The sequence below is a fragment of the Phalaenopsis equestris genome, unplaced genomic scaffold (genome assembly GCF_001263595.1).
Source record: "Phalaenopsis equestris unplaced genomic scaffold, ASM126359v1 Scaffold000030, whole genome shotgun sequence".
Lineage (NCBI taxonomy): Eukaryota > Viridiplantae > Streptophyta > Magnoliopsida > Asparagales > Orchidaceae > Phalaenopsis > Phalaenopsis equestris.
Window position 1 is genome coordinate 988,453 of NW_018164472.1, and position 20,042 is coordinate 1,008,494.

The 20,042-nt window shown below is 35.8% G+C and overlaps 1 protein-coding gene across 1 annotated transcript; it reads right to left on the reverse strand.

Annotated features, from left to right (window-relative positions):
* Window positions 1-6,170: 6,170 nt before the first annotated feature.
* Window positions 6,171-19,550, reverse strand: LOC110018674 (probable phytol kinase 2, chloroplastic). Its single transcript, XM_020716062.1, has 6 exons — window positions 19,179-19,550; window positions 8,855-8,922; window positions 8,659-8,790; window positions 8,198-8,313; window positions 7,328-7,442; window positions 6,171-6,524 (listed from the first exon to the last, which is right to left on the reverse strand). Exons 1-6 carry the CDS (start codon window positions 19,476-19,478, stop codon window positions 6,347-6,349), a joined length of 909 nt encoding a protein of 302 aa, XP_020571721.1. The 5' UTR covers window positions 19,479-19,550; the 3' UTR covers window positions 6,171-6,346.
* Between the last annotated feature and the right edge of the window lie 492 nt (window positions 19,551-20,042).

Here is a 20,042-nt window from a genome sequence, read left to right on the forward strand (position 1 = left end):
TATATATATATATATATATTCATAGAAATGGAAACATATTGAAACACTTGCTTAAAATGTTATGAATCCAAGTTAAACATATTAGCTATAGTAATTTAATCTTATATATAAATAAATATAATATATTATCATATTAACAATAAATATAATTTTTTTGATTTAATCTAAAGTGAGTTGAACAAGATCTAACGAAGTTTTATTCATGTTTGGCTCATTTAAAAATTGAGCTTAATTTTTTTTTTTCATGATCAACTCTCACTTGTTTCACCATAGGAAAATTGTGAATTAACGTCATAATTATTTTCGACGCAAAATTAGCGACCAATTAGCATACATTAGCGTCGCCCTGCAGTTCCGCTTCCAAAAGAAATGACGTAGGCGAGTTGCTTCGAGTAGAGATGACGCTATAGCATCCTATTAGCGTCGGCTATGACCGATAATTCCGACGTAACACGTAAGAGCCCAATAATAGGAAAATTATTCCATACGGACACTGCATGCAGAGATGCATGTGGTGTCCGATCTCCACAGTTGATCACAGCGTTTTCTTCTTTTTTTTCATTTTTAAATGAAGCCCATCGAAGTACGTCTTTGTTGTGATCAACGGTGTAGATAAGATACCGTCTGCATTTCTGCATGCAGTGTCCGTATGGAATAATTTTTCCTAAAATAGGGCTCCCGCGAAAAGCAACTCTATTTCGAGCACTTCTCCTTCAGCTTGGTTTCAATGCCTCCATCAACTCCGTAGCTTCTCCCGCGAATCCAGCTTCGATTCACCGCTTCGACCCCGTCCAACATGAGAAATCTTCTTCCACTCCTCCAAATTTCAGTTTAGCATAAGCTTTCATCATTTTTTTCCTTGCACAGGTGTTAGATCGGAAAATACATAGGTTTTGCTCAACTTTTTTACGTATTCCATTGTTATGTATGTAATGCATCTGAATTTCATGATTTTTTCTAAGTTTATGCTCTAAAACTATACAAACTTCATGTATGTATATATATATGTGTAGTGGGGACATTTGGTCTCTAATGAATGCAATTATATGTTTTGATTTGTCCTTAAACTTCCTAAGTATCACTTTTTAATTTCTTTGTTTGATGCCTTTGCTTTGATAAAGAATCTTTCATGTGATTCTCAAATTGTTTCATGTGGGCACAACCTTTGTTTTCCACCATTATTTTTAGCTGTCAAAATATGCTTTTGGCCTATGAACATCTTCATCATCACAATATCTATGTGATCATTATTCCTTTTTAATACTTGTTTTTCTCCACCAAAGCCTCATGGAATGATTTTTATTTTTGATTATTATAACTCCTTATGTTTTCATGAAATCATAGGGAGATTTAAACTATGTCATGACTAGGTTCATGTGCTAAATGAGAGCAACATGATTGGAATCAATAAAGTTATTTATTTCCTTATTAATTGATATAGGTTCATTTGAATGTTCAAATTTTTATTAAAGAATCTGCGTGGTGTGGATCATTACCATACAAATATAGAAATTCTTCACTAAGGAAATAAATAATTATAAGTTATTGTGGGGAATCCTTCTAACAATTATTAGTGTTTTTGATCACATTAAAGAGCATATACCATCATGATACATAATTATAACAAAATAAATAGTTTATAATAAATATTTAATAATATGAATTTCACTATATTTTTTAGACTATAATTATAGGATATTATCCTCTTTAAATTAAAGATCATGGCAATCATAAAGATAATAGCTTTACTCTTAGAAAACATTTTTATAAAACTATATATATATATTAAAAAAAGCTTAAAATATTATCCAATATGGAACTGAAACCCCCTAATATTATTGTTTTAATTAAAAAAAAATCTTTTTTAAAGGCATAAATACCTTATCAATGTACAACTTGGCTAATGCTTTAAAATGAAGTACTTCCAATCAATGCATATTAGATTAAAAAGGATTTTTTTTTTAATTGTAAGTGAATTTTTTAAATGTCTAGGAGAAAAATGTAAAAAATTATCCCCTTATTTTTTTAAGGGAACTATTTTAATTCCAAAATATACAATTTTTTTTTTAATAAAGGCTAACATAATCCACATAAAAAAATTGTTTAGTTAAAATTAAAATAGTATGAAAACCAATTTAACACTTTTATAAACTCTGTGACTAAAATGACCTCATATAAATAGTCAGAAACTATACTAAAATGTTTAAATTTGAAATTTAAAAACAACAAATGTGTCCACTATAATGATTATATGAAAGTGACTTTGGATACACATAATAAATTTATGAGTGAATCAAATATCCCCAAATTTTATAATGATTTAACCATTTATTAAACATATAAAAAAATAAAATAAAACAACATTTAGAGGCATTTTTAAAATCCCGGCACACACATCCCATAAAATTCATCCAACAAAACCATCTAATCTATTGGGGGATGTTAAATTGTAGAAATTAATTCAAGATATATGAACCAAAAAAGACACGGAAAACACCCTACTTAATATGAAAAAAGAAACATGGGAACAAGAGAAAACTAAGAGCTGCACCAAAACAAGATATCCACTGAAAAAAAATGAGGAGAAATGTACAAATTACACCACACTTAAATCTTTCCACGCATTAGAATACTCCAAAACAGCACTGATCTAATCTACTTTGCACACAAAAAAATCAAAATTTCACACCTTCCCATCAACAAAATCGAAACTTTAAGCAAAAAAACTATTAAAGTCGGTTGATGACGATGGGGCGGTGTAGTGCCGTACTCTCGGGCTATGAACCTACACCGCGCACGATTGCATTGTCTTCCGACAGCTGGAGCGCTGCAACCATCCACCCGTGCAATCATGCATGATAAATTTTTTTATCTATCTACGATCAAAGATTCTTTTTCTAAACTATGCATTCCATCAACTTTCATAATGCTTAACAAACATGAATTATTTTGATGCTGCACGTGATAGACAAAAAATAAAATTATGATTAGATGGGCATTATTCAGATGATGATATTCTGATTTATTTGCACTCATCTCGTACGCAGCAACGTCGGCTCCACATCTATTATAGACGAAGTTCTTGCGCATTGAAATCCACCAATTATCAGATAAGGTACAGCTTGGCTTGCAATGTTTGTATACAGATGGATAAGAAAGCTGTGTGGCTGGTGAAAATATTACATACATTGAATGTACGTGCAGAAGATGATGAAGATGCGCTATTACTTTAATACATTGAGATTTTCACGTATCTGTATCGACCTCCGCATATATGTTCAACATATGTAATATTTTCTCTTCCAGGAACTTTAACAAAGAGAGACATAATAGACTTAAGGTTGTGATTACTGTCAAAACTTAGATCAGCTAAAAGTTAAATATCAAAACTTAGATGATTAGATTCATAAAAATGACTATGAAAGAATTATTTACTCACATTTATTAGAAAATGATGGCTTTATATCATAATTTTCACCTCTCTTCAAGAGGAATCGTTTTTCAGATTTGACTCATAAAATGAAGGTTTGTGGATGCAGGAATGGCTTCAATGGCATGAAAGTTCTTCGACAATCTACATGGTAAGTAGCGCGTACAAACATCAACAAATGGTGTGTATGGCGCTGACTCCTTAGCCATTAGAAGTGATAATGATGCATAATAGGGGTCATCGCTTCCTTTAATGTGAAAAAAGTTGAATGCCTAAACCAACACTTACTAATACAACTAACTCTCTTTAGTTTCTTTAAAATCTATGTACTACATTAAAGTTAGTGGAGGATTATATGAAATTTTATAAACCTCAAAGTTCCCATTTATATTTCAATGCTCTTGATCACAAGTAAAAAGAATAAAAATATAAAATAAAAAATTTACAAGAATCTACCACTATTGTGTGTCAAGAGAATTTTCATAGTGATAGAGTGATATATTAACATATTAGCAATGTACGAAAATCCAGCTCACACACACATAAAAGAATAGTTAATATATGGGACACAAGAGGATTTTACATTGAGAACAAAAAAAAAATTACGAGGCCTAGCCCAATTAAATTCATATGTATGTTATAAGGTTTTGTCTACCCTTGAAAAAAAGAAAAAAGTATTATAATAGTGTGAGAAATTGACTTGACTTTTATTAGAAGAGTATCAGAAAATGTTGGGGAAGTAACAACAACTAGGTTGCGACGAGGGAAGACTGACAACAAGGGCTATGTAATGACAATCGAGTTTCATTATCAACGATGGTCGTGGTCACTAAACAACAGTGATCCAACAACATTAGCAATGATAACCAGACAATGGTGCTCTGACGATGTCGATTTGACAATAAAGGTGCACCATGACAACGATGGCGGTTGAACAACAATGATCTGGTGATAGCGACAGTGTACCACAACAACGACAGTTGTTGGGCATTGGTGATTCGACACAGCGAGGACAACCCAACGATGGAGGACTTGAAGTCGATGGTTTGGCGACGGCGGTTTGACAGTGGCAAAGACAACAGCCTGACGACAGCGGCCTGGTTGCTATGAAGATTGACGATACAAGTCATGTGCTAAAATATCTAATGCTAGCGTCGCCGTTAACCACGGTGGTTCTATTGAAACAATGGGAGTGGCGAAGCGGCGGTCGGATGGCGGCGGTTCAGGGGCAATGACAATAATGGCTAAGCAACGGTGATTCAATAAGGACCATAAACCAACGACGATGGTACGATAGTGGCGATTGTGGTGCCCGGGCGGTAACAACCAAACAACATTGGTTTGGCGGCAATGACGAAGATGGTCGGGCAGCAGTGGTACCGTAGTGATGGCGTCCAGATGATAGTGGGCCGGCGGCGATGACGGTGTTGGCCAGGCAATGGTGGTCCAACAATAGGGGCCACCCAACGACGGTGGTCTGGCAATGGTAGAGCTCGGGAACCCTCAAGAGTTTTGAGTTCCTTCAGCCTTCTCCTTTTAGTCCAAGTCCCTCTTCATGAAAAAAATAGGAGCCTATTTATGGATTTTGGCAGTCTCATCCTCTATAAATACTGCATGAATTTGGATCACTCCATCAGATGACCTAGAGAGATTCCCATGATCGGATATAATTTTATGAGTATTTGAATACCTTAAGGATGCAATAATTAAGTGATCCTAAGCTCGTTCGATTGGTCTCGTCGAGACGATCAATTTGACTATGAACTTGTTATATTTGGAGATTATTTGATCCCTCGAAGCCTGTTCCAAAGCTTCTCTTTATACTTTAAGTGCATGATCTGGGCTCACTTTGACTCAAATAGAACTATTTTCTATGTCGTTTAGTTCGTCTCACTAGAACACTTCACTTGACATAAATTGTAGTATAGAGATTTCCAAATTTAATTTTTGAGGCTTCTGGTCTAAATGTGCATCGAGATTCCTACGAATCACTATGATTTTTTAGGGATGTATCAACCACAATGAAATATGATATATTAAAACTATGAAAAATGAATCTAGATATTAATCCAAAAACTCCCCTCATAGTCATAGTTATGAACCAAATCATTCCCCTATAAGTATAAAAAACAAGTCATCTAATTGTTATCATTTGATCATCATTCTCCAACTATTATTACCAATTATTAGTTCTCAAATAAGCTCAACTACAGACAAAAAATCAAGATAGTGGATGTGTTTCTAATTTTGAAATCTAATTTCATAAAATAAAAGGGATAAGCAAACTTCTATAATTTTATTAACTTGATAGATTATTTTTACTTAGATGTTCAATGATTTTTTTCATTCCGGATTTTTTATATAAAATATTGGTTTCCTCACAACATTCTCTTGTCTATGTAATAATTCTTACAAAGTTAAATTGAACTCTCTATTATTATGAATATTCTAACACATAACAAACCCCTAGCATTTATTCTAGATTTCTTAAAATTAGGGAAGACAAGCCACGATTTTTTTTAGCTCAAAGTACTATAGTTTGATAGAAGTAACTAATGAAATTCTTTATGAAAGTTAGCATATATCAGAATTTGTAACAAACTCTAAAATCAAAATTTCAAAGATACCAAATACATATGCAATAGTTGGCAGTCTATGTCAACAAAAAAAGATTCATTATTATCCCATTATATTAATGATGTGTTATGTATATATAGTCATTTTTTTTGGTTTTCATATATATATATATATATATATTAAAAAAACCAGCTACAGGTGTGGACATTGAACAAATCACAACAATCCTTTCTTCATTTCTAATGCTAAAAAATGTACTACCTCTTACCAGTTTTACCAACTCATCCAGAAAATCACAGGATTAATCCAATTTGGAGTCTTATTCCCTTAGATTCTGGATCAGAAAATCGCAGCACCAACACATAAAGATGTCAAAGGCACTGTTAAGTTGTCATCAAGCTCTGAACTGATCGGCAATGACTCCACCATTGCAGAAGCTGCTGATACTATAAAGAAAGCCAAGACCAAGCTCCAGCTCTCCTCAATATATCCAAATAAAGCAAAGAAATGCATGTACCTGGAATGTGATGGCGAAGCATTTTGACTGTAATTAAAAGTCTAAAGGAGTCGAGCTCAAGCGAGCAGAATGCTTGTATGTGTTCGTCTTGTTCATAATTCTTCTCTTTTTTTTTAGTTTAAAATAGGCTCGTGTTTGAAATAGCTCGTGAATGACATATTTGTGTTCGACTCGATTCAAATTCATTTGTTCGTTTCACATAATGTTCAGCTCAAGCTTAGTTCGAATGATGTAAAAAATAATAAAATTTGTATTTTTTAACATAACATAAAAAATTAATATAAAATAATATAATAGAAAAAAAATAATTTATTTAAGGGAAATTTACATACCTAGCACACAATTCTTATGTATTTACATATCTCACACCTAAACTTTCATTGATACATAGCACTCTGGTGCTTTAAACTTCTACATGAAAATGTGTATTTCACTTTTAAAAAGTGATAATAGTACTACTTTTTATGTGATATAAAGAGATTGGAGTGCTATGTGTGTGAATATGAAAGTTTAGGTGTGAGATATGTAAATACATAAAAATGTGCGCTAATCTATGTTCGTAAATGCCCTTTTATTTAATTATTTATATAATATGAGCAAAAAAAAGCCGAACACAATTGAATAAAAGTTTTCTTGTGTTTTATAGTTTGTTGTTCGTGTCCGGCTCGCTTGTCTGACAAACAAATAAAAAGCGAGCAACTTAGCAAACCAAAAACGAGTTGTTTGTGAACGACGAGCTTTTTTGACCACCCTAATTGTAATTTGTTTGGTTGACAGATATATTCATTCCAGCTTGCACTTACAGGATAGATGCTAAGAATCCTGAAGCCGCCATGGCAATGGTACCTGCGAAGGACTTGCTTGGATTGTAAGGCAACTTGTGTTTTCCAAACATTCTTCCTATTATGTCGGCGAAGCCTGAAAGAAGATATAAAGGAGCTAAGACTGCGTGATGAATGAACAGATTTGCTGCTACGGATATGGAACTTCGTGAAAACTTTATAATTCTTGAAAATTATGGTCAGGCATGCAAGGATTGAAGCTGAATTCAGAATATTATAAGACAATCACTTTCAAAAGTATGATAGAAATTGAAATCGAATATGAGATAGTTACATACATAGCATCCAAAACTTATATATTTACAAAGATAGCACCATGTAATTTTTTTTGAACCATTGGGAATTTGATAAAAGAAAGGAGTAAGAGTTGGTGTTTTATTGCAAACTTTGATATTTCCGTGAGACATTAAAATATGGATGAAATAAGGTGCTGGTTTTGTAAATAATAATATTTTAAGTGCTAAATAGTATAAATAAAATTGTAATTTTTATTGTACAATACTAACTTCTCAAATGAATATTAATAGTTTTTATCAAAGTATCAATGAGTCGATATGTGTGGAACAGTATCAAATACAACATGGGAACCTTTCTGCGTAGGCAAGTAATTTGGACACCAATGGTTCAACACATCACAAAATTGCAAAAGATGCATCTTTCCTATATACTTCAACATTAAGCTTTGGTTTACGAAATGTATCAAACCAAGTGAATTGTCAAACCAGACTTCAATTTGAGTCTAAGCAATCAGGCTAACAAATGCATTTTTACCATAACATTTCTAAGTTTCCAGAGTTTATATATGTCATCATAAACTACAATCAGCATTACCATCTCCTGCGCACAAGTTGCAGATTGCGGATACTGCAATGGGAGATGTTCGCCAAAAGATTGTGGTAGCCAATGTAATGGTGCAAGCGTAATATAACGGCCCCTTTAGAAGCTCCCTACAAAGCCGGAGAAGATAATGTAGTGAGACCGAAGGAACATGACATGCTCATGTAGAAGGGAATAATCGACTAATCATACAGATTAGGATTATGAAAAAAATGTCAACATGATCCCCCGATTCTTTGCAGGGCATCATTTTAGTCCCAGAGCCTATAAAAATGTTAAATTAGTCCACAAACTTTTTAACGGGAGCTATTTAAACCCATATTAAAAGAGTGTGGGGAGGCTAATTCGACATTTTATTTGACTCCAGAAATAAAATGACCCTATGTAAATATTCAGGGACTATTTTGGCACTTAGTCTAAGGACAATGTACAAGAATAAGCTATAAAATGCGAACCTGTAGTCTCCTTGTCTGCTCATTGACTTGACTATGGCATCATTTTTCCAAACTCCTAGTCCCAATAGCAACATACGTATAGCATTCACACCTGGAGCTAGAGCCGCAAGGAATGGTGCCAAATTGCTAGAACTGCAACATGGAAGCAACTAATACACAGTTGTAATAGAAGATTGGAATTTATACAATACCTCACCTGAATAGAGGCCAAAAAAGTAGGAAAACCAATCCAACACTTATATGCACCAACTTTCGGTTCATTTTCTGAAAAAAAAAATATATAAGGTTCAAACTAGTTATTTTACATTTTAAAGGAAAAAAATTCATGTTGCCTAGTCAAATACATATTTTTTTTCCTTTGCAATTAATAATCTGCTTGGTTAAATTGTTATCAAGAATGATTGCTCACATTGCCCATTTACATTTATCTAAAGAGAAATATATCAGAACAGAATTTAAACGTGTCAAGTTGCCATTTGATATACATTTAATGAGAAAAGTGTTTAAATGGTCCCCTTAGTCTTTATACGGGGGCATTATAGTCCCAAAATTTATGAAATTGTCAATTTAATCAATGAACTCTTTAAATATGGGTTGAAATAATCCCAAAGAAGTACTATTTTAGCCCTAATTAAAAGAGTATGGGATTAACGTGAAACATTTATAGACTCTCAAACAAAAATGACCCCATGTATGGCCCGAAGACTATTTTGAAGATTTAGTCTGAGGGGGTGTTTGGTTGTACCTAGGATTTAGTAAGTCCAATAAGTCAGGAAAATTCAGATGCTCTAAATCCATAATAATATTTGGTCCAATTAAGATTAAATCCACTTAAATCTATATGATATGTTATGCATTTTATTTCAGGACAACAAAAAGTTGGATTTAGCAAGCACGGCTTTACGTCAAAAAATTAATGGAGGGAGAGATAATCAGGTCTAGCAAAAAGTCAGATTAATTCACATTTTTTTTACGTTTGGGTGGATTTATATTAAAGTCATTCATAAATCCTATTAATTCTACACTACGAAGCACAGCCTAAAGTTAAGTTTTTTTACATCTTTCTAAAAAATGATGAGAGCTTTGCACAATTCCAATTTCATGAAGAAAGAGCAGCTAAACTCCAAAAAAAGTCCAAATGCAAATGAGAAAAAACCAAGAAAATAAAAAAGACACCCATTAACAATGCCGTGATAGACTTGAACCAAGAGGGTAAGAGGCAGGCACTGTCCATCATCAACAAATTTATTTATTAACAGGTCAAGGATTGAATTAGCCGCATGTAGTTGGGTTACACATGATTGTTCACAATGTTCAGACTTCAGAGATAAAAGAAATATCATCACCCAGAGCTGGCGTTGAATGGAATAGCAAGCAGGCATCATGTATTGGTCCAGTTAGCAGAAAAACCCAAAAATCAAAGAGAATTCAATTTCCAATGTTGAAAGAGGTGGAATCACCTAGGAGAAAATTCCCAACATTGTGTAACACAACTGAAGAGCCAGAATCGTCATAAAACTGAAAAACTTGGGAAGAAAAATGCAGCCAACACACTTCAAAAGAGGGAATGGAAGGGCCTATGGGGATGTCCATATAGATAGGTGAAGAAACATTTCTACTACTGAACAGAGGAGTAATATAGAAGAATTTACTTCACAATATTTTCAACCCTGAAATAATCCCTTGTTCCACCAAAAGCTTCCTAATGTGATTGTCGTTTCTTCTCCCTTTGATGGAGCAATAGAGGAATTAAAGATCATCACCTTAAGTTAACCAAGCTTCTTTAGCTCCTTGCTTGACCTATATTCTTTCAATAGTGACAGTTTTAGTGAATTTCTCGTGAATAGCTTTAGCTTCAAGGATGAAATTGTTATCATACACGTCATTCTCTAACAAGTAGAAGATGTTCTGCTGCTAGATTGAAAGAAAAAGAAAGTGGAATTCCATCTTCAGGTTTAAAGAAGAGATTTACAGCATTGTGCTTCATAAACAGAACAAAGACAACCACATACGAAAATGGTTTGCCAAGAACTCCAATTTGAAGATGAATTTATGAAGCTTTTGCTGAATGTTAACCGGATAAACAATCAAAGGGGAATGGTCCCATAAAAGTGGGAGCATGGCTTTAAAGAACAATGACGAAAAATATTGAGCCAATTCATGTTGCAAAACAATCTATCAATTTGGGCACGAATGAGATTTTTTGAGTGCATGTTAGACCGAGTAGAAAATACTTGAAGTCAAACATTTTATTGCTAGGGATAGGGTTTCCACCCAACTTTTCCTGCCTGCAAAGAATGTAATTAAAGTCACCAAGAACAAACTGATGCAAATTGTTGTGTGCCAGAATTTCTCAAGGGTACAAAAAAAAAATTGATAATTAGCTTAGTATAGATATCTAGCAAACACAAAGAAAGAAGTAATAAGAGAGAGCAGAATTTTTACATGGAAAACCAGGAAAGGGAAAACATCACGGGGTCTGGCCATGTCAAAGTAATCCATAATATGTTTCAATGTACAGAGTTTCACTGTTCTTTTAAAGAGGAGAAGAAGGGTTACAATGCTTTAACTGTGTTACAAAATCAAGTAACAACCGTCTGAGAATAATAACATAACTATAACAGCTTTTAGTAGCGGTGGTGATAATTTCTGATGGTTGACGGCTGTTCGCTCTCTTCAAGAATGTGCATTTAGCTTTTAGCCGAAATCCCATAACACTCCATCGAATGGTGTATGTTGATTTCTTTGATCATAGTTCTTCTTCTTTAGCATTTAAGTTTCGTAATGAAATCAGAATAGAGTGATATTTGGGTTCGTTGAATTCCTCTTATCGAAACACGTGCCAAATTTATAGATCATATAACCTTTTAATTTATACTTCAAAGTTTCTGATCATACTCTAAATGTTTGATGTGTTAGGATTGAATCATTTTGGGTATCAGTGGATTCATTTGTTGAAATCAGAGTCAAGATGATCCCGAATTATATTCTAAATTTGTACTTATTCAGCTTGCATCGAGATTCATGTTTGGTCATGTAGATTTTTTGGTGATATAATAAGAATCAATAGAATCAGCACTATTTCTAAGGTTAAGATAGATTTTTTCTATCATTTACATCATTTTCTACATAACCAAAAGTTGCAAAGAACTGTAAAGAGCCAAAATAAAGAACTTCATCATGAATGAGCTGTGATGTGAAAATTATAGGCTAAAAAGAGAAAAGTAAAGAATCCCATTTAACCCATTTGCATCCACCTAAACTACAATGGAAATTGTTACAGTTTTCTGCATCAGAAAAACGAGTCAATTTTTTGTGAAAAATGGGTTTGACAGAATCCAGCGACTCACTTTAGTATCAACAAAGATTAAAAATATCAATTTGAAGCTCCAGGCTCATCCGTTTGCAATCACGAATCTACCTCTAGCTTGGAGGCCTCACATTCCATGTTACGGTGCTAGGAATCACTTAAAGGAGCAAAAGAGTTGCCACTTTTTCCCTTTTTTTCTTTAGCCCTTTGGCTTGAGGAACTAAATTATATACTAACTTAACAGCCCTATCCTCAAAATGAATAGTATGAATATTGACAGATTCAGAAAATTGAGTGGGCATTATCGCAACTTGAATAGCTAAGAGAGTACTAGCCTTGAGTCTCCTCCGTAATAGCAAACATGTCTTATACAGCAGGTGAAAAAGATAAGTCGCAACTAATACTGGATGGTGAGAGGAGGATCATTTCAGTTAAGCTCCTTTAAGGCGGTGTTTGGTAGCATACATGTTGGATCCAAATCTGTCTGGTGTGTTGTGCCCAAAGAATGGAGCCTTGAACCGAGAGAAAGAGATTGAGAGAGGGAGAGAATAGGAAGAGGAGAGGAAGACTTCTCTTGACTGAGGGGAAAATCGGGTGTTCCCAGGCACATGGACCAATTTTATTTAATAACATTAGATGTTACAAATGAGGGGTGCCCCCAAAGAATAGTATGAACATTGACAGATTCAAAAAACTGAGCTGGTATTATCGGAACTTGAGTACCTAAGAGAGTACTAGCCTTGATAATAGTCTCCTCCGTAATAGCAAACAAGCCTTATACAACAAGTATAAGAGATGAGTCATAATAAATACTGGATGGTGAGAGGAGGATCATTTCAGTTGAGCTCCTTTAAAGCGGATTTTGGTAGCATATATGTTGGATTCAAATTTGTCTGGTGTGTCATGCCCATGGAATGAAACATTTGACCGAGAGAAAGTGATTGACAGATGGAGACAAAAGGAAGAGTGCAAGAAGACTTACGGAGAAGAAAACAGAGTGTTCCCGGGCTTGTGGATCAATTTCATTTCATAAAATTAGATGTTGCAAATGATGAATGCCTCAAAAGAAGTACCCCCCCTACGAAGCCCCAAATTTATAGAAGATAGGCGAGGTAAAAGACACAAAAATTACATATTTGGTTAAGCCTTGAAGAGAGAAGTAAATGACATTTTAGTCCTTTTTATTCTGACCGTTAGATCGTATTGAGATCAATGCAAACTTTCATGTCCATGTTTGTAGGCCGACTAAAGTGAGGTGGTCGGGGGAGAGAGCTTGGACGCTCAACTAAAGTGAGGTGGACGAGGGAAAGATCTTGGTCGGTCGACTGAAACGAGGTGGCTGAAGAAGAGAGCTTGGTCGGTCGACTGAAGTGAGGTGGCCAAGGAAGAGAGCTTGGACGACCGACTGAAACGAGGTGGCTGACTGTTGGATTGCCTCAAGATCAGTGCAAATCATTTTTGAGTATACATATTAAGTTCTCCAATTTTCTTGTTCGATTGTGACAACTACAATAAGAACAATAAAATTTATAAATCAAACGAGCCTTGAATACGTAACTTGCTAATAATACTCCATATTAGGCGTTTTTCGCACTTGGTTATGATATATTTTTGGTCATCTGCTCTGTCATTCTGTCGTTTTCTCGTAGAAAGAAAGTTGTTGAGTTCCGATGGCCGTTCGGACAGAAAGGAGGAAGAGTCGGCCATTAGAGGAAAACTTTAAGTGTTGTTCGCCCCGAAGTGAAGTCTTAAAGTTGTACATCTCAGACGAAGCTTTTCGCTGTCGGGTGTTAACTTTATAATTTTGACGCCCGACGATCGTTTATGCACCCCTCGAGGAACTTATAGCTGTCAGGTGTCGATACATCCCATATGCCTCTGGCGATCGTTAGACACCCCCAAGAAAGCTTGTCACTGTCGCGTGTTAACTTCATAATTTGGGCGCGGGACAATCGTTTATGCAACCCTTACGGAGCTTGTCATTGTCGGGCGTCGATACATCCCATAGGCCTCTAGTGATTGTTAGACACCCAGTTTGTCGCTACGAGGTGTTAACTTTATAATTTGGGCGCAGGTCGATCATTTACGTACCCGTAGCGGAGTTTATCGTTGTCGGGTCTGATACGTCCTATAGGCCTCCGTCGATCGTTAGACTTTATAATTTGGGTGCATGTCGATCGTTTACGTACCCCTCGCGTAGCTTGTCGCAGTCGGGTGTCGATGCGTCCAATAGACCCTTATTACCGATCAGACAATCTTAACATCGTTGTCGGTGTTTTGTTATGCCTTTGACAGATCAGACGCTCTTAGCATCGTTGTCGGTTGTTTCTCATGCTTTGGCGTCGTCAGTTTTTCTACCCTTCGAGTTCCCTAGTACTAGAAACAAATGAATTAAGATATATGCGGGTAAGTATATAGATGTGTAGAAATTGAGTGGTATATGAAATATGTAAGAATTAAGTCTTACGTAAATTTTCCCTTATTGGAAATAGTTGCCCATAGGTGGAGGCGTCAGGAGCAGCCGGTCAGACAACCGTTTGTTGAAATAGTGATTCTCTTCAAAAGATACTACAAGATATTGACAATCTTAAATAGTGACCATAAAAAAGTCATACATAAATATTATGATAAAGTTTTTAAATGAATAGTAACATAAAAGCCACAATGGATGCCACGAATTAGTGGTGGTTGGTTATAAGCGATAAAAAACGAACAAGTCACTCCACAAATCTATGCAACTCTTAATTGTAATGTATCCCACAATTGTAAACACAAAAAGATGAGAGAAGTGAAGAGAGCGTGAGATATTTGCAATATATTTTCCACACAAAGTGGGTGATAACTTGATGACCGTTGGCAATAAATCTAATGGAAAACAAAGGGGACAACCTTATTGAATGAGTTGAACACCACTCATTGACTGTGGTTGCAACAATTAGAATTTGAAAGCCCATTTAATTGACTTTTATGGCCGTTTTCAATGGTAACATTTCATTTATAATTACAATAATTCATCAAAATAAAAATAAATATCAATATATATATATATATTAAAGATTGATCGACGGTCACAAACCGCCGATGAACCCCTATAGGTTGGATTGACCGAGGGGCGGTCCCTCATTCCAGTCCGTGCGCTATTTGAATCCTCCCGAAAGGGTTAGGATTCAAACCCCCAACCCGAGGGTCTTACTATATATATATATATATATAACTTATAACTTATGGAGGTGAGTTATATATATATATAAAAGAATTGGATGGCATTTATGAAAAAATATTAAGATAATAATTGAGTGTTTCACATATATATGACGAAAAGAGAGATAATTGGGAGGAGCAGCTAAAGAAAGAGAGGAGACGATGACGAAAAAAGTTGCGCGGCCAAGGTGGTGGCCTGAGGAGATATATTAGGAGCGACAAATTATGAGGGTGGTTCTAGGGATTGGTCTGCTATTTGAGAGGGGGGAACGCCTCTAAGGCCCTTTGCTTGAGAATGCCGACAGCGAGGGAGTTGACAGGGGGCAGTAGACAGGTGGAGTTGGGTTGATCGGTATAGTCATGCGTCCGAGAGAGCAGGATGACATGCTTTGCGAGAAGAAGTCTGATTGTTGAGGCGGTACTAAATGGCAAAGAGCAAGGTCGGTCGGATGTGTGGCAATCCATTGGGAGATGGTTGGTCAGAGGTGACCAGAGCAGCGGTCGGTTGGAGGGTGTTGTCGGCTGACGAGTAGCCTGTTTTAATAGGTTTTGTCGAGTGTCGGCTTGGACAAAATAAAGCGGCCCATCTAATAGCTCTGGATCTGAGACTTCCATAGTTTTGGATAGAGGCGGAGCGATCAGATGGATTTGGATGACCGGTCATCGTGGTGTCCGGCCGGAGGAATGTCAATTGGAGGAATGTCGGCCAGAACGTTAGCATTATAAAAATGTATAAGGATTAAATGGCAGGTATGAGAATATTATATATATATATATATATATATAAGAGAGAGAGAGAGAGAGAGAGAGGAATTGAGTGTTATATATGTAAATCTTTCAACTTTTGAGTTTCCTAAGCATTAAGCAGCTATTGGAATGCATGAACTTGAGACTCACTGCAAGTTCATGGCTGGTCGGAGACAACCAAAACAACAATCGGTCTAGGAGCGTCTCCGACTGATAGGTGATTTGTTGTAAGCATTTAAAAGATTTAAGTAGTATGAAGAAACTATATAATTATGCAAGAATTGAGTGGTATATATGCAAGTCTTCCTTGTTTCAAGGGCGATCGACCAATGGATGGCCGACCAGAGCACAAGTGCACGCTCGACAATGTGTCCAGAAATGTGCTACGGTCGCACGTGTGCTCCGGTCAATCGACAAATAAATAGCAGAACGTTGATCGACTAATTAGCTTAAACTTAACCTGGATTTTACCGGGCACTCATGCTTGAACAACCTAAAGCCCCAGATTTGTAAATCTTGTATTGGTGATCCATGTCAACAAGGAAGATGTTTGAATTTGCTTCTTCCATTGTTTTTGAGAAGAGTAGAACGACCGGAGGTAGGTTACTAGGAAGATAGGTTGAGCAAAAAAAAAATAAAAAAAAAATAAAAAAAAATAATATATATAAAATAAACATGTAAGGATTGGGTGGTATGCAGTTTGATAGGTGGGATGAAGTGCGGTCGGTGAAATTCGATCGTCGGGTGTGAGAACCCCACTAGCGGTACAAAAGACAGAAATGGAGTTTGTTGTTAGAGAAAAATAATGGAGTGGAGTGAGTGAATAAATGAGAGAGAGAGAGAGCGAGAGAGCTTGGGGAGAGGAAGTGAAGGTCGCGGTTGGATGTGAAAGTGGAGAGAAAGCTCGCAACTTGAGAGGTGATGGGAATTGAAAGTGTGGGTTACCTCTGTTTCCACTAGATCTATGGGGAAATGCGGAGAAGGAGATAAAGTTTCTAAGAGATAGCCGGTGATGAAAAGTAAAGGAAGTGGACCGCTTTTGTGCAAGTTCCTCTTCTGTGTTATTTGCTAGGAGTGTGTCTCTGAAGAGTTTCCCCTTGATGTTAGCTCGTCTTCTTATTAACTGCACGATCCACACTCACCGCACTTTTTAGAATGTTGGATTCAAATTTGTCTGGAGTGTCGTGCCCAAAGAATGGAGCGTTAAACCGAGAGAAAGAGATTGAGAGAGCGAGAAAAAAAGAGATGAGAGGAAGACTTCCCTCGATAGGGGAAAAATGGGGTGTTCTCGGGCTTGTGGGCCCATTTTATGTCATAAAATTAGAGGTTACAAATAAAGGGTGCCCCAAAGAAGCCCTCACTTTACATCATGAAATCCTTCTATTTATAAAAGATAGGAGGGGTAAAAAGTACAAAAATTATATATTTCTCTATACCTACCGTTGGATTGTTTCAAGATCAACGCAGACTTTCAGATCCATATTTGTCGGTCGAATGAAGTGAGGTGTCGTGAGAAAGAGCTTGGACGATTGACTGAAGTGAGGTGATCAGCTTGGTTGGTCTATTAAAGTGAGGTGGCCGAGAGAGAGAGAGAGAGCTTGGTCGGCCGGCTGAAACGAGGTGGTCAAGGGAGAGAGCATGGTCGACTGACTGAAACGATGTGGCTAACTATTAGATTACCTCAAGATCTTTGTAGACCATTTTTGAATATACAATACCATTAATAGAATTTATCCATGGATTTAACTTGAATCCAACCAAATACCAAAAAAAATGAAAATTAAATCGAACGCTCTGTTATATCACATTTTCTCGCAATCCGCCTCTTTCATGAGGTAAATCTGAATTTACTAAATCCGATTGTGAGGCGGATTTATTCTGTCGTCACTCACAAGCTCCCTCTTCGTCGCATCCTAGATTTGATAAATCTAGATTTATCAAATTTACTAGATTTGATAAATTCGATTTAACATGAGGCTAGGTTGCAACTATATCGTAGTTTTGTAGCATCCTATTAATTGTACTTAGCCATGGATTTAGCTTAAATCCAGCCAAACACAAAAAATAAATAAATAAATCCAACGCTCCGTTAAATCCAATTTTCTCGTGTTTTGACTTGTTCTTCTCGTGTTCGTTGGTTATACTACGAAAATCCGGATTTAGTAAATTCGATTGTGATGCGAATTTATTCCGCCATTGTTCTTAAGCAGAGTCGTTGCAACGTGGATTTGATAAATCCGGATTTAATTAATTTAATAAATCCTAATTAACGTAAATCTAAGTTACAGCCAAACACTGCCTAAAGGTAATTTCTTAGCCGCACTAATGGGGCATTTACATAAATACCACACACTCCTTATGTATTTACTAATGCAACAACCAAACTTTAATATTTACATGTATAACACTCAAATCTTTAATATTATTTAAAAAATCACTATGACTTACTTTTTTTCAAGTGAAATACACCTTTTCATGCATTGGTTTGTCTTTATCACAATAAATTGTAATAAATGCAAATATCAAAGGTTAGGTGTTAGATATGCGAATAAGTAATAGTTGTGTGAATAACTTAATAGGAGATCTGGCCTAAAATCGGCCCTGCGATTTACCGCTGAAAGTGAACTTATGTCGCCCTGCTAACTAAAACAAAGAAATGACCTTCAGAACTGAAACAGTTGGAATTTACAGATTCCTTAAGTGGTTGCCACTCGATCGGAAACAACATAATAGGATCCAGATCTACGATTTTAAATGAAGATATAGGCCAAGATTCAGAAACTTCATGAACAGAACTGTTATCCCCAAAGATAATTCCTGTAATCAAGATGAAGCCCGGAAACCAATTTTTTACTTGATTATAGTTCTCACACTCTTTTTTCCCCATACAAATCGAAGTGAGTTATGAAGATGCAACAAAGAACAATGGAAAATCGGAGCCTTCGATTTATGAATTGAGGATGAGATGTACATACATACACCTCAACTCTTATGTATTTACACATCTAACACCTAAACTTCAATTTTTTACATACATACCCCTTTATCATGAGAATGTGTATTTCACTTCCTTTTTTAGTTAAAAAAGGAGATATTTTTTATGCGACATGAAAGATTTGGTTTCACCATGTCAGTTCTGCATACTCAACTTCAACGCATTATCAAGAAATGGGAGAATAAGAAGAAAAAAAAAACCCTAACATCCTCGGATCACAAGTTCAAGCTCAACAGTAAAGCCGAGAGAAAAGCCAAGAGTACAAACCTGCTCAAAAACCCCTCTCTTTGCCATCTCCTCCCAGAAGCGGAGCAGCGCAAGGGCCACTCCAGAGGCCACAGCAGACGCAACTGCATCCTGCAAAAGCGCTCCGCTTTCCAGCGATATTACAGCCATCGGCGTGGACGTCCGACACTGGCTTTCGATGGTGCTCCGGCTTCCGATATTTCGGCCGAAATGGAAGCGGAAGCCGGGCTGGGAGACTAGCAGGCCGAGGCGGTGAGGTTGTGGCCGGAGTAAGCTTCGCAATGGAGCTGATGGAGAGCATAAGAAGAGTAAGGCGGGCATTTGGTAGACGACCTTCGCCGAACACTGTAGTGCTAGAATTTTTACTGATTTATTATAAAAATATTGCCAGTTTGCTTCAGGCCGATTATTTTTATATTTAACGTCTATATTTTAGGTTTATACGCTTATATTATCTCAATCTTTTATTGGGGCATCTACATACATGACATATAATTTTTTATGCATTTATATAACATTTAAAATTTAATATTTACATTTATATCATTTTGGAATTAAATTTTATAAATAAAAATATTGTGTGAATTAAATTTTATAAATAAAAATATTGTTTGTGGGTAAATTTAAGGTAGTTGAGTGATATATTAAAGCCTTAATATTATACAAAAATTAAGTATACACAAAAATAAAAGAATAATTAATAGAGAGGATGTCGGATTTTTATATGAAAATTTTGATAGGATAAAATCACCGGGCTTAGATCAGTTGAAATAATTTCACGATGCCGATGTAAATTATACGACTTTACCATCTTTTCAATAAAATGAAACAATATTAAATAAGTAAGGGTTATCCACGTGACTTCCGACTTCCGCTAGAGAAGTG

Bases quoted from the DNA above. Each gene is read 5' to 3' on its own strand.
- LOC110018674 (XM_020716062.1), bottom strand. From the start codon at position 19,478: ATGCCCGCCTTACTCTTCTTATGCTCTCCATCAGCTCCATTGCGAAGC. The intron at 8,923-19,178 runs GTTTGTACTCTT...TTTTTTTTTCAG, and splicing joins AGAGAGGGGTTTTTGAGCAG to AAAATGAACCGAAAGTTGGT. The intron at 7,443-8,197 runs GTAATGCTGATT...ATCTTCTTTCAG, and splicing joins CAACTTGTGCGCAGGAGATG to GCTTCGCCGACATAATAGGA.